The sequence below is a fragment of the Rhinichthys klamathensis genome, unplaced genomic scaffold (genome assembly GCF_029890125.1).
Source record: "Rhinichthys klamathensis goyatoka isolate OS25496 unplaced genomic scaffold, OSU_Roscu_1.1 h1tg000240l_1, whole genome shotgun sequence".
Lineage (NCBI taxonomy): Eukaryota > Metazoa > Chordata > Actinopteri > Cypriniformes > Leuciscidae > Rhinichthys > Rhinichthys klamathensis.
This window is the reverse complement of record NW_026606762.1, coordinates 2,562,591-2,581,200: the sequence shown is the minus strand read 5'-3', so window position 1 is coordinate 2,581,200 and position 18,610 is coordinate 2,562,591. Positions and strand designations below refer to the sequence as shown.

Here is an 18,610-nt window from a genome sequence, read left to right as displayed (position 1 = left end):
GTGGCTACCTGGAACAAAGGCAGCGGCTATTGCTATTTACTGTTTAAGTGAAAATATCATATTTTCTTAGCAATATGCTATTTAAACTAAGTGAAAATTGCAGTATTTCCTTGCAATAAGTAGTTAAAAGCTATTTATACTTATAAATAGTGGGAGATACTATTTTTGAACCTCAGTTTTGTTATACATTAAATGGTATACAATAACAGCATAGAGTGTAAATTATTATATTTATTAAAATTATTAAATGGATGCCGCCTTATGGGGATTAAAAAAAGCCTTTCCGATCTGATCTGTGATGGGAAAAGGGAGTAGAGCGAGTTTGGCAAAAGGCGAATTCGAAATAAGATTGATTTGCAACCAAACTTGCTGCCACGCGCATTCCCATACACAAAATAAATATATTTGAAAGATATTTTCAGAATATATTTTTGAAATTAAAAAAATTGAAATTTTGAAATTGGCACAATAAATATATTTTAGTTAAATATATTTTTATTTTATTTTTAATATATTTTATTTAAATATGTGAATATATTTGTATGTGAATATATTTGCTAACAACATATATGTTCATATGTTTTAACTTTTGCAAATGGTTTCGTTTGAAATATATTTTCAGAAAATTTGAATACAGTTATTTAAAGCTCCAGTCCGTAACTTTTTTAAGTTAAAAATAATCCAAAATAATTATATTAAAAAAAAATTATTCTGCCAGTGGTCAAAACTATCTGCTTGCCATAGCTAGTTTCAAAACGGTTAGCTTGTAATAATGATTTTAATTCCAGTGGTACTGGTGGGTTTCCGCGGGAGATTCGAGCATGTCTTTGCGTCATTACGTCACACCCGTACACACAAAGAAGGAGTTTCGGCTAGCCGGCTATACTGCGCGTGACGAGATGTTTAGATGTATAGGGATCTCCCAGTCACGTGACCCCTAGCCGCTTGTCAGCCATTTTGACGGAATACATCCGTCGGCTACTCATAGATCCATTGCCGTGGGTAATATATATTATAAGTATATTATACTAATAATATAATTATTAGTATATTAATATACTAATAATATAATTATTAGTATAATTAGCCTAAATATTGAAATACTTTGCGCTACAGTATTGATATAATTGCATGTGCAAAATCATGGTACAAAATATCTCGATACTGAACAGAATCGATTTTTTCCCCCACCACGTCATGTCATCGCACTTATTATTAGCATCACAAAAATAAATATACAAGAGGAAGATAAAGGAATTAGGAATCATATATCCATATGAAGCACCACAAGTTCTTTTTACAGGCATTAAATGTGTAGAAAAACTTCCTGACATTGAGTTCGGTGACATTACAGCTACCTTATTCACTTCCCATCACGCTACACCGGAGCTTCATTAAAAGAAAATGATTTTTCAATCATCACCGCAAAGGTTGGTCAATGTATTTTTTTCATCAAATTATAGTACCTACAATTTTTAAACTGAGTTTACAGGGGAAAACACAAAACAAAATCACCAACAAGATTAAGTGCATATTTTGATTACCAAAAAACAGGACACTCGGCCCGGCAAACAGATAGGCTACTCAAATGACACTCGAAATTTACTCAAAGATGCCTTATTAATTAATACATTTAAAGTAGCCTCCTCTGTATGGATAGAAAATTGTTATATTACAAGACACAAATTAAGATAGGCTTCTCAGAGGTTACTCAACATGTTTTATTATGACAGGTTTAAAAAATAATCAATGAAATAATGATAGAAATAATGTCTCTTCTGTATTAGAAAAATAAATATATAAATAACTAAAAGAAATACCTCCAAATTGAACAAAAATAGCTCTCACAAACTTACAAAAACGAACTAACAAAATGTATTTATATCTTTAGTTTTCTTCCTCTTTATCCTGTTTTTCTTCCTCGTCCTTGTTTGCCCATCTATATTTTGCTGTAGAGCTGATCTTTACAAGCAATTTTTTAAAAACCAGGACATTTTCATCACTTTATAAAAAACAGCCAGGACAGGACGTAAAAACAGGACATGTCCTGGGAAAACAGGACTGTTGGTCACCCTAATTAAGTGTATCTTTAATGAATTTGTTTAATCTAGTTTGATCCAAGAAAAACGAAATACCTATATATACTTTTTTATACAATCACTGACTGTCACTGTAGTATGATAAACTGTCATTGAGACTGTCTCAACCTGTGTTTCTAACGATTTATAAGAAGTGTCAAATAAAATACAAGATCAGCTTTTGGTATTTGAAAACGAAAGAATGTAATGTGATAATAGGCCTAACGAATTAACTGATCTAGGAATGCATGTATGCGTTTTGCCTGTTAATTGCCGCCAACCACTTTTCTCCATTTTGTTTCTTTTGGGATACGGTATAAAGATATTCCTTTTGTATGATCACGTATCTGATCGCATCCAAATGCACAGCATCGCTCGGGCATGATAGGAATATTTCGCGACGAGCTGTATTATCACCGGCGGTTTAGCATTTTCTATACCGTCAAGATGGCTGCTCCAAATGGCGTGACGTCACGCGGGACGTCCCTATAGGCTTTTCTCGCAGCACTTTACATAATTAAACTTATGGCATCCAGAAAGATCCAAACAACAATCATCAGTGTCAACTGGAGATTCACCAGTTATAAAACCCAAAAGACTTCGTACTTCGGATTTAAGGTGGCTAGAGAAAGAGAAAGAAACCGTCTCATGCGAACACAAGGATTTAAACATCGGCGGGGCTTTTGAAGAGTGCGTGAACTCCGTGTTTTGAAGGGGTTCGAAACGGAAGAAGAGACGGCTTTTTTCTGCTGAACAAGTAAGACATTTCAATAGTTCAATCGTGTAACAGTACGTTTTCTTAATTCACACAGTTATGGAGTTTCCTTTGTTGTGCCTTTCTCGTTTTGCTATTATGGAGAATATGAATTCTGAACTACGCTGCTAACCATAAAACACATTAAATTTAACATTAGTCACGCAATGCTGATGTTGTTAACATGAACAATTTGAGAACAAAGTAGGCTATAATTTGCACGGTTGCTGTAAATCGCGTTGATTAAATCTAACGAAGCTTATCATGTCGAATGCTTTTTCCCCCTTAGTTGGTCAGAACAAAAATGGATTTTACTTACTTGTTCAGAAGACATTTTCTTATGAAAATTCTTATGTTGGTCAAACTTTCAAAAAGTGAATCTGTGATTCTGTATGACAGTATCCACACAGCGCGGTGACTGACAGCAGCACTCGCCTCAAAGCACTGTTCATCCGCGCTGTTTCATGCCGATTTACAACCCACGTAAAGATAATAATTCCGCGAATCACTGCAGTTACAGATTTCGAACAGAGAGATGGCGACAAAGAGGAAAAGATACGGACTGCAGCTTTAATAGTGTGTGTGCAGTGTTAAACACTGAGTTCTATCTATTGTTTAAGTGTACTTCACTGTTGGAGTGTCACTTTTATACTTGCATCATAAATATTGTGCATATTTTCAATATTTAAATGACTTCAGGAAAGATGTCAATAAAACAACAATAAATCTAATAATTGCACGTATAGTGTTAGGCACGTGCCACCTAATATGGCCTAATAGTCCTATAGGAAAGCAACTATCTGTCATTTTACATTGCAGTCATTTAAATGTAAGTACAGTATTTATTATAGCTGTGTGTCAAGCTATAATAGCAAGCTAAACATTTTATGACCATATATTTTGTCATATATTGTACATCACGTTATAAATGTAAATATATTGCACACTTAACATCATATATTTTTGTTATATTTGAGAATATATTTCAAAATGATAAATATAAGTGAACAACAATGCAAATATATTTCAATATTTTTGATATACTATAAAAACTTTTGTGTATGGTTTACCCCTACACTATCAACAGTCCAGCGAGACTGCAAGACGGGCTATTTTACTCTTAGTGTAAATAAAGATTTTTATTTATTTATTATTATTTAATCAGTTATTATGTCTGGATTGTTTTCACCTTAAGATCACATAGAGGTTTTTGTTGGTAAGTTTCTAGGTAAATGTGTCATGGTTCCTTACTTTGCAATGAAATTAAGTTAACAGCTTGCACAGGAAGCCACAGGAATCACATGACAGTTTTTCAAAGTGGCGGACAGATGCCACACACACACACACACTCTTGAGGAATAGAGCATTCAACAAGAGAAATGAGAGGCTTATATTGTTTAGTTCTCTGGATATTTTCCAACACGATATGGACTGGAACTTGTGAGTATCAATTTCAGCTCCCAGTTAGGAGTATAATCAAGTTATTTTAACTCAACAAATGTTAATAATAATTATGTTTACATTATTGTGATATAGCATGGAGTGCTGGGTAGATTACTTAGTCATTTACTGATTCCAAATTACATGACAAAACATGTAGTTAGAAATGTAATCCATTACTTTACACATTTGCGGTGATAAAATCTGACAACTTTTTGATTACTTTTGATTACTCATGGGGTACTTCAAGTAAATATATTCGGTCAAGAAGTTCAGCTGACATATAAGTTGAGAAATCCCTGCATTGCATACGAAATGACGTGAATTTGTACATTTGAATGTACAAATGTTTGAAAGACATAAAAGCCTTCCAGAAACAGTAATACATGAATAAATTACTCAGTAATTGAGTGATAATTCAAATAATAATCAATGTGTTTGTCAGGAGATGATTAGATATGCAGATATATAGATATATTTCAGAGATCAAATGCTTCTTTTAAGGTAAATATAAGCAGTAGGCTTTTTTAGAAAGAAAAATTTGAAGGATAAAAAAGTAGTTGAAAGAATGAATAATGAATATGACATGCATAGGTATCGCTCCCTTCTAATTCCCTGCCAATGTGAGAATAACGTAATCATGTAATCAATAAAAAATGTACTAGTCTGATTACTGAGTATTTTAAAACGTAATGTAATCTAATAACAAGCATCTAAATACAAGAAGACTACGTAATCAAGTTTACATGTAATAAGTTACTACCCAGCACTGCTAGTATGTAAGAGTTTTTATAAATCTGTGTGAATATGTGTTTGAATTTTACGGTTTGGGTTTTCATGTATTACAAAGACAATTCACCACCAATATTATGACATCAGTTTCTACAGGTCCGCGTTTGTTTTGTCATGAGGTTCCAGACAAATGTATGGAAAATAAAGAAGTTCCACTTCCACTGTAAGTTATTTTAACAAGTGAAAAGTTTTCAAATGATTTCAACATTTTGAGAGGTCAGAAATGTACAACGCATTCTCATCCTTTGGCGTCATATCGGTGACGCCATATGACATTTCGTCGAAATCTTACGCACATTGCATCCTTTAGCGTCAATATAACACGCACTGTTATGGGTAGGTTTAGGTCTGGGGTCGGGTTACGGTTATGACGCCTTGGGATCTGCGTCTCATATTCACGCTAAACGATGCCATGTGCGTTGGATTTAGACGAGCGTCACCTCTATGACGCCTTGGGTTCTGTGTCTCATATTGATGCTAAATGTTGTGTGGGAGCTTAGACTGATCACAACGTACAAAAATATCTTCACAAATACAGCTTTTATTATCAAATTCTCTAAAACTGGGTTTAAACAGCCATTCTCAGAAGAAGAAGCATAAAGCATAACTTCTTTAAAGAAAGAAAACTAAAAAAAACTAGGGCTGTCAAATGATTAATCGTGATTAATCACATCCAAAATAAAAGTTTTTTTTACATAATATATGTGGGTGCTCTGTGTATAATTATTTTATATATATAAATACACACACATGCTTGTATATATTTAAGAAATATTTTCATGTATATACTGTATATAGATTTATATATAATTTATATTATATATAAATATTTTATATATAAATTAATATTTTATATACATGCATGTGTGTGTATTTATATATATACAAAATAATTATACACAGTGCACCCACATATATTATGTAAAAAAAACTTTTATTTTGGATGTGATTAATCGTGATTAATCATTTGACGGCCCTAAAAAAAGCTCAAAATAAATCAACTCTACATAACCAAATCATTCCACCAAATAGGACAAATTAAATCAAAACCGAGGCAATCTGTTAAAAACACACACAAATAAATCAATTCACATTCATCACTTAAAGGGATACTCCACCAGTTTTTCTTATTAAACTATGTTATTCCCTTAACTAAGACGAGTTGATACATACCTCTCTCGTCTCAGTGCGTGCACTATATCGCTCTGTATTGCCGCAAAACCATGTTAGCACTTAGCTTAGCCCATGCATTAAATATGGGCCAAGCAGAGAAGCGACCAAACACTTCCTCGTTTTCCCTATGTAAACACAGTTACTCGAGTAGTGTAACTTGACCTGGGCTGGTGACACAAAATAAACCGTTGCGCTTTTCTAAGCGTTTAAAATTGATGACTATATTGTATGGCGGAATACCATAACAAGTGCTTTTGAGCACTTCGACTTGGCGCAATAATATCTTCACCCGTGAATAGTCCTCTTACCGGCTCCCGCTTCCTCTCCCCTCCCTCTGACATTTCCGTCAATACAACCAACGTGACTTTTACTACCTGTGCTATTAGCAAACTGCAGATCATTTGCAATGGCAGACTTTGTAGATGATTATGACTTCTTTGTAGAAGACCCAGAGCCATATCTGTTTGAACCCGAGTACACGGAGGAGGAATTAGCTCTTGTGGACCGTGAGAGGCAAGAAAGATATGATCCAGAACAGACCGGAGCTGGCGAAAGACCACGGGCTTTCTGTAAGTGATCTGAATATTGTTGGTGTAGCCTCATCCTTTAGGCGTGTTCCTGTGCAGGTATAGTCCTTCTTTGTGAAATGTACGGAGCAAACACGCCACTTCTTCAGAGTCATCAATGGTGTTTTGGGATTCTTGTTCAAAGCAGCTAACCAAGCTCTCCGCTGTATGTGGTGTGTTGGAATTCGGTGAAAAATGACAGCACTATGTACATTCTCCTTATTTTCACAACCCTTTACGATGCACGCTTTAACCATTATTGTACACAAACTAGCTTCCAACAACCTGTTACTTCGTCAACTCCGCTCAAACTACTACTACCGGCGCATGTCACGTTGGTTGTATTGACGGAAATGTCAGAGGGAGGGGGAGAGGAAGCGGGAGCCGGTAAGAGGACTATTCACGGGTGAAGATATTATTGCGCCAAGTCGAAGTGCTCAAAAGCACTTGTTATGGTATTCCGCCATACAATATAGTCATCAATTTTAAACGCTTAGAAAAGCGCAACGGTTTATTTTGTGTCACCAGCCCAGGTCAAGTTACACTACTCGAGTAACTGTGTTTACATAGGGAAAACGTGGAAGTGTTTGGTCGCTTCTCTGCTTGGCCCATATTTAATGCATGGGCTAAGCTAAGTGCTAACATAGTTTTGCGGCAATACAGAGCGATATAGTGCACGCACTGAGACGAGAGAGGTATGTATCAACTCGTCTTAGTTAAGGGAATAACATAGTTTAATAAGAAAAACTGGTGGAGTATCCCTTTAAATCAATGAATCATAATAATACCTAAATAATGTACACATTTAAATAAACAAACACTTCATACCTTTAAACCCCTAATTTTATGCTCAGGCCGCTCTGGTTACTGGGGTTCTCGGGAGCGCTTGACATCTACAAACACATACACTTAACCCCCCCCCCCCCCCCCCCCCCCCCAACCAGAGCTCAATGCCACATAAAGGATGCCATGTGCGTAAGATTTCAACGAAATGTACAAAGCGTCACATGTATGACGCCAAAGGATGAGAACGGGCTGAAATGTATTAACGGAAAGCTTGCTGTCAGTTTATAATGCTTAAACGCATAAAGTATGTTTTTAACAGGTGTATAGAACGGGACATGAGACAATGCAACCAATCCAAATCGCGAGTATATAGGCCAAACTATTTCTTTAAAAGAATTGACTCCTCAGAGGTAAGACTAAATATATACTTTTTAAACATGATTTAACATGCAATACACAATCCACAGACAAAGTCCATGTTTGAATAGTACCATCACACACATGTATATTTGTGTATTCTGATTTATAAACGTGTAAAACAAGAAACAGAACTTCAAGTGTCAATATGGTTTTAATACAGGAAGATCAATCTGGATGTTGTCTTCACCTTTGTTTTTGCAGGCAACACTGGATACAGAAAAAGGATATATAATCAACATCTCCTCCGAAGCATTACAAAGGAGCAGAAATGAACAGGGGGGAAACAATGATACAGATGTGAATTTGATTGTGTCTCTTCTCAATGAGAACATCTTCAGGGTGAGCAGCAGTTCAGACACCGAGGTACACAGAAGTACTTTATCTCTGTCCTCCAAAAACTTTTTTTCAAATTAAATGTGAATTTATCTTCTTTGTGGTACATCTGCATTTCATAACATTGGTTTATTCTTGGGATCATTTGTCATTTTGGTATTGACACAGAAGGGAAATTACATAAATAAGACAGACCCAGTATTGCATGGGCGAAACGTGTTGGGAGTTTGGCTTGGTAAGAATGAAGTTCGCAACCTTTCTCAGGCTGTTCAGCTCAGATTCAGGAATAGCAGTGAGGTGAGATGCTTTCACACCATAAAAATACAGCTTGACCGTGTGGTTTCTTTTAAACAACTGCCAGTTTTCACTTCTGTAAAAGTGCAACTTCATTATTGCAGAATGAAAGTGGACTCTGTGTCTACTGGCATCTCGATGGAAATGGCAGAGGTCAGTATGATTTTCACACCATCTTCAGAGCGAAAAATGTATTATTAAGCATGAAACCTCTCTACATAAACTGAACCAAGTTTACTATCCTTTAGCATCTAGGTCAATCTCTAAAGCAGTGCAAGTTGCGTGTGTGTGTGTGTGTTTTTTTTTTTTTTGTTAAAATATATATTTGAAGAAATTTTTTTTTCCCACCTCAGGCCCAAAGTAACAGGATGGATGAAGCCCCTAATATACACATTAGTCGTCAAAAATATATGGGTTTTTCAATGGTTGATTGTTAAACTATTACACCAGTACACAAAATGTAATCACAATCTTGTGAAAGCGCATTATTTCAGCCCCGTCATATTTTGTAAATTTGGAATTCATTTAAATTCTTTAAATTCTGGTTCCTTTTATTAAAACACACACTCTAAAAAAAATGCTGGGTTGTTTCAACCCAACTTTGGGTCAAATGTGGACAAACCCAGCCGTTGGGTTAATTTTTTAATTAAAAAGAGTGCACTACTAAAAAAAATGAAACTTTCTTGTTTGGTGTCAATTCAAAATGCTTTAGGGTTGTATGCAACAAGAATGCAGATCAAGTAAGTTGTTCTGTGAGAAAATAGCAGATAGTTGATAGAACACAACTCAAGTCTGAGGTTTTTGATTAGGGAAGGAAGGGCAAATTTGGTCTTATTTAACCACTGTATGGTTATATATAGCATGCTTTTCAATGTAGTTAAAGTTTATAGGGCTGCCCATGACGAATGATTTTCATAGTCAACTGGTAGTCGTTCATTTAAGCAATTAGTTTACTAGTCACACCTTTCTATTAATTTAATCACTTAAATATACTGTATCCTGGAGGTCCTTATTATACTAAACTATAATAATGAACCTTTAAAATATAAAAAAGAAGAACAGACAGTTTTTGTATAGGTAAAATAACTCTCCTAAACCTTACTTCTATCTGGGTCACGGCACCGGTTTTATGTAGCTAATCTAATTCTGCCCATTAGAAATTTCATGGCAAGGACAACAGTTAAGGATCAGTTCACCTCCATTTGGGCTACTTTCCCATTGTTTTTCAATGTAAACACGCACTAGACGGACGTCTTTAACTGTTGCGCTCGTGTCTTTTGCAGCGTCTCGCACACAACACAGCGTTATAAAAACGTAGTGCTCAAGTTAAAAGAAGTTCAATTTTTAAAAAACAGGTCTCTAGACCTTGTGCTTTTTTTCCCGTTCCATTAACCGGCATCTCATGTTTTTAACGGCAAAAACACGTTCTGTGTGAACCAGCCTTAAGAAGAGAACATGTGCGTCCTGCTTCACCAGCGTCAATTTGCATTCTGAGGCCAGGGTTAACAGGTCAGTATAACAAAACCAGCTCAATTACTACTCATACCCAGCCCAGTTATACTCAAAACTAACCCAATTACTACTCAAAACCAGCCCAATTACTACTCATACCCAGCCCAATTACTACTCATACCCAGCCCAGTTACTACTCAAAACTAACCCAATTACTACTCAAAACCAGCCCAATTACTACTCATACCCAGCCCAATTACTACTCATACCCAGCCCAATTACTACTCATACCCAGCCCAATTACTACTCATACCCAGCCCAATTACTACTCAAAACTAACCCAATTACTACTCAAAACTAACCCAATTACTACTCATACCCAGCCCAATTACTACTCATACCCAGCCCAATTACTACTCATACCCAGCCCAATTACTACTCATACCCAGCCCAGTTACTACTCAAAACTAACCCAATTACTACTCAAAACTAACCCAATTACTACTCAAAACCAGACCCCAATTACTACTCATACCCAGCCCAATTACTACTCATACCCAGCCCAATTACTACTCAAAACAAAACCATTACTACTCAAACCAGCCCAATTACTACTGAAAACCAGCCCAATTACTACTCAAACCAGCCCAATTACTACTCAAACCAGCCCAATTACTACTCAAACCAGCCCAATTACTACTCATACCCAGCCCAATTACTACTCATACCCAGCCCAATTACTACTCATACCCAGCCCAATTACTACTCCCAGCCCACTTACTACTCAAAACAAACCCATTACTACTCAAACCAGCCCAATTACTACTGAAAACCAGCCCAATTACTACTGAAAACCAGCCCAATTACTACTGAAAACCAGCCCAATTACTACTGAAAACCAGCCCAATTACTACTCAAACCAGCCCAATTATTACTCAAAAGCAACCCAATTACTACTCAGCCCAATTATTACTCAAAAGCAGCCCAATTACTACTCAAACCAGCCCAATTACTACTCAAACCAGCCCAATTATTACTCAAAAGCAGCCCAATTACTACTCAAACCAGCCCAATTATTACTCAAAAGCAACCCAATTACTACTCAGCCCAATTACTACTCAAAACCAGCCCAATTACTACTCAAACCAGCCCAATTACTACTCAAACCAGCCCAATTACTACTCAAAACCAGCCCAATTACTACTCATACCCAGCCCAATTACTACTCATACCCAGCCCACTTACTACTCAAACCAGCCCAATTACTACTCAAACCAGCCCAATTACTACTCAAAACCAGCCCAATTACTACTCATACCCAGCTCAATTACTACTCAAAACCAGCCCAATTACTACTCATACCCAGCTCAATTACTATTTAAAACAAACCCAATTACTACTCATACCCAGCCTAATTACTATTATACATTTCACCCCATGGACATTCTTTTTTGAGAAGTTCACTATGGTTGAAAAGAGAAACTTTTTTTTCTTTTTTTTTTCTGGTTACATTCGCACATTCAAGTTACAAATGGCAGCACATGCTCTTACGTTACAAATAAGGTGGGTAGAGAGAAATGCAGGTTAAAAATGTTTAATGTACACATTTAGTGGCTAAGTATAAGTGCTAAGACTAATATTTACATATTTTAAATGCTAAAGCCATGTTTGAGGTCGATGAATGATAGGCGAATGTTTGGATTTTCTGTCAGACATAATTACCACATGGACCAGTTTTATTAACAATCTGTCCGTCACAGACTGCATGGCTTCACATGGAGTTTTTATTTATTCATCTGTAACCAACTGGCCAAATAAAATTTGGTTGACCAAGCTTCACATCAACTAAAGTTTGGTTGATTAATAGGGGGGTTTCACTTGTGTTGACAGGAAAGGTAGTGTGAAGGTGTAAAGTGGAGCAGATATAGCATCTGCAACGTCAATGTTTCCTGAGAATGACCTGTATTATGTAACAGTCATTATGAAACTAATGTCCTTATTTACAGACAGTTCTAATTCGAATAGATGTTTTTGCATTGACTTAGTGTATATGCAATGTGTCTGTGTGTGTGTGTCTGTTTGTCAGGTAACTGGAGCACAGACGGCTGTGAGACTAGCATTGACAACGGAGACTTTGTGTGCAGTTGTAATCATCTGAGCTTTTTTGCAGTGCTCATTGTAAGTCATAAGATGGCCTATTTTGTTTTTAAAAACATTTACTTTCATATTAAACATGGCTGCTTATGACTGATTTGAATGCACTCTTTTGTCCTCAATGTTTCTGAAAGAGTCCTCAAATTCCTGAAGGGTCTCATATAATCCATCTCAACTACATTTCATACGTTGGCTCAGCCCTTTCAATAGCATTCACGGCCCTTATGATTGTGATGTTTCTGTGTCAACGGTAAGCCCCTTGACAGTTTCAGAATTAGATGTTCTGTGGTACAGATAAATAGATAATGCATCTCACCATCCTCTCAACAGGAAGAAGCAATGCGAGCATTCAGTCTTCATTCATGTTCAGCTCTCGGGTTCCTTATTCTTGCTGCACATCTCGTTCTTGTGCAGCGTGTGGTTTTCGGGTGAAGGAGACACTGGCTCAGTGTGTCAGGCTCTAGGACTTCTCCTACACTGGTGTCTTTTAGCCACTTTCACGTGGACAGCCATTGAGGGCTTTAACCTGTACCTGCTGCTGGTGCGGGTCTTCAACATCTACATCAAGAGATACCTGCTTAAACTAAGTCTGGTGGGATGGGGTGAGTTCAAATTCACATTCTGAAGTCAATATACACTCACCTAAAGGATTATTAGGAACACCTGTTCAATTTCTCATTAATGCAATTATCTAATCAACCAATCACATGGCAGTTGCTTCAATGCATTTTGGGGTGTGGTCCTGGTCAAGACAATCTCCTGAACTCCAAATTGAATGTCAGAATGGGAAAGAAAGGTGATTTAAGCAATTTTGAGCGTGGCATGGTTGTTGGTGCCAGAGGGGCCGGTCTGAGTATTTCACAATCTGCTCAGTTACTGGGATTTTCCCGCACAACCATTTTTAGGGTTTACAAAGAATGGTGTGAAAAGGGAAAAACATCCAGTATGCGGCAGTCCTGTGGGCGAAAATGCCTTGTTGATGCTAGAGGTCAGAGGAGAATGGGCCGACTGATTCAAGCTGATAGAAGAGCAACTTTGACTGAAATAACCACTCGTTACAACCGAGGTATGCAGCAAAGCATTTGTGAAGCCACAACACACACAACCTTGAGGCGGATGGGCTACAACAGCAGAAGACCCCACCGGGTACCAATCGTCTCCACTACAAATAGGAAAAAGAGGCTACAATTTGCAAGAGCTCACCAAAATTGGACAGTTGAAGACTAGAAAAATGTTGCCTGGTCTGATGAGTCTCGATTTCTGTTGAGACATTCAGATGGTAGAGTCAGAATTTGGCGTAAACAGAATGAGAACATGGACCCATCATGCCTTGTTACCACTGTGCAGGCTGGTGGTGGTGGTGTAATGGTGTGGGGGGTGTTTTCTTGGCACACTTTAGGCCCCTTAGTGCCAATTGGGCATCGTTTAAATGCCACTGCCTACCTGAGCATTGTTTCTGACCATGTCCATCCCTTTATGGCCACCATGTACCCATCCTCTGATGGCTACTTCCAGCAGGATAATGCACCATGACACAAAGCTCGAATCATTTCAAATTGGTTTCTTGAACATGACAATGAGTTCACTGTACTAAAATGGCCCCCACAGTCAGCAGATCTCAACCCAATAGAGCATCTTTGGGATGTGGTGGAACGGGAGCTTCGTGCCCTGGATGTGCATCCCACAAATCTCCATCAACTGCAAGATGCTATCCTATCAATATGGGCCAACATTTCTAAAGAATGCTTTCAGCACCTTGTTGAATCAATGCCACGTAGAATTAAGGCAGTTCTGAAGGCGAAACGGGGTCAAACACAGTATTAGTATGGTGTTCCTAATAATCCTTTAGGTGAGTGTGCACATTACTCATGGGCCCTACGATTTCCACGACGCATTGGACGGAATCACAGAATCCAGTCATAAAAATGGAATTTACTGAATAACATGGAATGTCAAAGAATTTGGCAAAATTTGGATGAATCAAACAAAAAAATCTAAATGCAATATGAAATAGCAGCAATTATGTGGCCAAGCACAAAGAAAGCATGATAAGTCATGCCATCATGGCTAGGAGATTCAAACCAACTGTACAAATGAGCAATTTAAGACATATTAAGATCATTTTTGGCAAAATGCCTGAAAAATCATAAATACAGTCCTTAGTAATTTGATTTAATGCTTTATCACTTTCGGTAAATAGGTGGACCAAATTGGTGTGGTGAGGTGTCAATGACATATACAAAGTTTGGTGTCAACGTGCCAAAGCATTGCAGAGATACAGCCTCAGAGTCGTTTTGGTATCATGCCATCAATTTTGTTAATGCGTTACACAAAAACAGTTTTGGCTATCGACACGAAATCCATAACTTTTTGCCGGCTTGGTCTAAAGGTGACCTGACTCAAATTTGGTGAAAATCGGACGAACGGCCTAGGATAAGTTAGAAAAAATAATGTTTTTAAAGAAAATCAAAATGGTGGGCAGGAAGTTCGGCCGACTATGGCAAATTGATATCTATGTTCTCGACACCACCCAAGGAATCTATTAAGACCAGTTTCATTACAATAAGCTAATTAAATCCAAAGATAGCATTTATGGAAATTTCATGATGGCTTTTGACCACAAGGTGGCGCTGCCAAGAAACTTTTTCAGCACCTTCAGGGCATGCAATCGAATCATCGTGAGCCAAGGAATCAGAGGAAAAAAATATTTTTATTTCCAGCCCTTACGCCATAATCATAAGTTAATATTTTGCCAGTTGGTGGCGCTAGAGGGATAGAGTTAGAGACTCCAAAATTGCTGTGGTTAATGTTCAGACTGTTCTCTATCTGTGTGCCAAATTTCATAAGTTTCCCGCAAGCAGTTCTATGGGCGGCCATAGACTTCCAGAGCGGAAAAATAATAAGAAGAAGCGGAAGAATAATAAGAACGCCAATTATTGCAATAGGTGCTTATGCAGCTTTGGTGCTTGGCCCCTGGATGTCTCAGTGTGAATGATCATAGTGTGTATTACATTTATTTACTGTATTAATCTTCTCCTACAGGTGTTCCCACGTTTATAGTGATGATATGCGGTGTGACTAAGGCGTATGGCAAATATTCCTTAAGCATGGATAAAGAAAACATGACAGCCACACATCTGTAAGGTCTATCTATTCAAATGACACTGCACTTCTCTTTCTGCGTCATCTCTTGAGCGTGTGTGTGTTTTATTATGGTGTAGATGCTGGGTGACCACACCGATAGTGAGCTACATTACAGTGAACGGTTATCTGGGACTGGTGTTGCTCTTCAACATGGCTATGCTGGCGGTGGTGCTGGGTAAGATGCGCCAGTTGAGATCACAGGCTCTTCAGGTTAAAGACCATCAGAGGAGGGCATGGAAAGACTGGGTGTCTCTACTGGGACTCTGCTGTGTTCTGGGAGTGCCGTGGGGTCTGGCCTTCTTCACACACGGCCCATTGAGTCTCACTTCGCTCTATGTGTTCACCATTCTCAACAGTTTTCAGGGTAAGAACTAGTTTCAATGCTCACTGAAACAAAAGCATGTGTTAAAGAAGTATATATATATATATATATATATATATATATATATATTTTTTTTTTTTTTTTCAGCTAGTGTTAGAGTGGGACACTTTTTGCAATTGTGTACCATATTTCCATATGAAGCCAAAAAAATAATTAAGGTCATTCCATGTCAAAAACCAAATTTCAGAAACCAAATTTATGATTTTGTTTATATTTTTTTCTGAAGAAAGACAAACATAAATAATAAGTTGTTGGCCACTGAAAATGTGTATAATTGAGCAATTTACTCATGAACCTGCATCACGATCCCCATATCTCTGCGATTGAACCATCGAGGGCCGAAAGAAAAGTTTGTTGAGAACCAGAATCTAAAAGGATATCTTTAATGAATCAAATGGACTTGAAGGGCGGGATTAATATTTATGAAAAAAAATCATAATGTTTTTTTTTTTACTTGTTTTTTATCATATTTTTCTTTTCTTTTTTGGTGTTTTGAGATAATTTTATGATTTATAATTAATATTTATGCAGTGATTATGACCTCTTTTTTCTCCTATTGAATATAATATACTTTTTTAATATTTTTATTTTTATTTTTTATTAAAGCTGTATTTCATTTTAGAGTCAAGCCTAGGCCTCATGAAAGCAATTTTTGAAATGAGATGGATGCCATCTGGTGGTCACACTGAGCATTTTAAAATTTCAAAACAGATATATAATCTGAATTTATTAGTGTGTAAGTGTATAAAAGTATGTTTGTGTGTATAAAACTGTGTGTGTGTGTGTGTGTTTGTGTGTATAAAAGTGTGTTTGTGTGTGTGTGGATGTGTCTGTTTTGCACTCTTGATGTTTTATAGATTCACCCATTCACTGTTGTGTGCTTTTTTCTGGATCGTGGCTGATTTGTAGATTGTACGCACAAAAAAACTCTGTATTTTCACATTTTTGCCAATTTCCCATTCATTTCCTATGGGGGTCCATTTGGACCCGAAGGTCCTGAGTGTTACTATTTTTTTTACAACCACTTAGACTATTCAAATCCTTTCCCCAATTTTTTTGGGTGTTCATATACCAAGTACCAACAAAGTCACCAAATTTCAGACCATTCCGATGAAGCTATGATTTTTAATAATTTTTTATTTAAATGCTTCGGGTCCATTTGGGCTGAAGGACCCCAGAGGGTTAAGTCACTGCAGGCAACAGATTTAACTAACAGACCTACCAATCTCTGTGTAAAATAAAATAATGATGCTGCTAGTCATTTTAACCACCCTGTAATTTGACTCCAAATTTCAGGTGAACATTGTCATTTTGACCCTCCTCTACAAAATAGTGGATTACTCAGTAAATATACATTCATTAAATTTAATTCCCAAAATGTTCCCTTAATAAACCAGAAGTAAAATTGCACGTGTATTAGTGTTGCTTGTGCCGTGACGGAGCGAGAGGGGATTTTGCCAAGCAAGGATCAATATATTTCTGGATTTTTGTTGATCCTGGAACAACATTCCTGTCCAAAAACAAAATGAAGTCCTAACACTATCCCTATCCCTAACCCTAACCGTAGACTTGACATACACTGTAAACTTGTCCCTCAAATCTGATTGGTTGATTGGAATGTTGTTCCAGGATCAACAAAGTTAATCCAGGAGTTTGTTGAAAACACACTTGACATCACTGACATCTGATTTGGCCACCCTAAAATTTCATTTTATTATTTTATTTCACCTTATTGAAAAAAGGCCTTTATTTTCTCCTTTAATTTGAGAACACGTCGCGTTTGGTGCGCACTAGCCTGTTTGAACGAGTCTCATGCATTCAGCCTGAAACGCACACGATTGCCACTGTTCTCACGCAACACGTCCATCTTCACACTGCAGACCACAGAGGACACTGATAACACGCTGACTGACAAGACATATAATCTCATATAATCATTTCATCAAATCAGGGTTTCAACCACAGAAAGACGTCAGTAAAACCGCTTGTGAACAATGTCAGGCAACATTAGTTTTATCTCTGAAAAGCCATTCATTGTGTATTAACTCTGTAGTTAATCAGAAAAATGTACTCTAGAGAAGAGCCTTTTGCAAAAAAAAAAAATAAGCATTTAGACTTTTTTAAAGGCTTCTTTTGTACACTTTTTGCATGAAGTGCCAGGTGTTTTGTGTTTTTGGCCCTAAATGAACACCGTGAAGCAGGGGCTCGTGATGAAAGATGTAATACAAAAAGTGAAAAATGACATGCATTACTGTTCTTTTCATCCTATCCTCTAGGTATCTTTATTTTCATCTGGTTTTTGACTCTCACGTGTCAAACACGGAAAGAGGAGCAAATCTCATCTAAAGGCACCATTCAGGTCAGCTTCCAGAGCAATGAAGAATATGTGACTACAAGATAACCAACGGCCTTCTGGAGTTTTAAAGGTGGACCCTCCATCAAAGCTTCATGTTTTTCTTTTGTATTAATATTTTACTCATTTAGATCTTTGTGATTTTTAACCTGGGGTCTGCAGAGCCTCGGGGGACTGTAAGGGGGCGCTATAGGAAATCTGCATATAGATTTAATGGGGGGAGAGGCGGGTATTTATTTCTAAATGTTGATATATCCTTTTTTAATTAAATTCCAGAATAGTGTTTTTTCATTGCCAATGTCACTTCTGGCTTACTCTCTCTCTCTCTATATATATATATAAATATATATATAGTTATATAAACTATATCCATTGTGAAAAATGCAAATAAATAAATCTAAAACATTCTAACTTTACAACCAAACTGAATCAACACTGAACTGACTTCAGCTGAACAACAGCCGTTATGCATTATTTTCCTGTTATCAC

General features: G+C 37.0%; 1 protein-coding gene across 1 annotated transcript; it reads left to right on the top strand.

Moving 5' to 3' along the window:
- Positions 1-8,525: 8,525 nt before the first annotated feature.
- adgrg3 (adhesion G protein-coupled receptor G3) lies at positions 8,526-18,426 on the top strand (the record flags this gene model as incomplete). Its single annotated transcript, XM_056265787.1, has 8 exons — positions 8,526-8,639; positions 8,741-8,789; positions 12,175-12,266; positions 12,377-12,492; positions 12,573-12,844; positions 15,285-15,381; positions 15,464-15,750; positions 18,045-18,426. Coding segments are annotated over 8 exons (1,152 nt in total), but the record flags the coding sequence as incomplete, so codon positions are not given.
- Between the last annotated feature and the right edge of the window lie 184 nt (positions 18,427-18,610).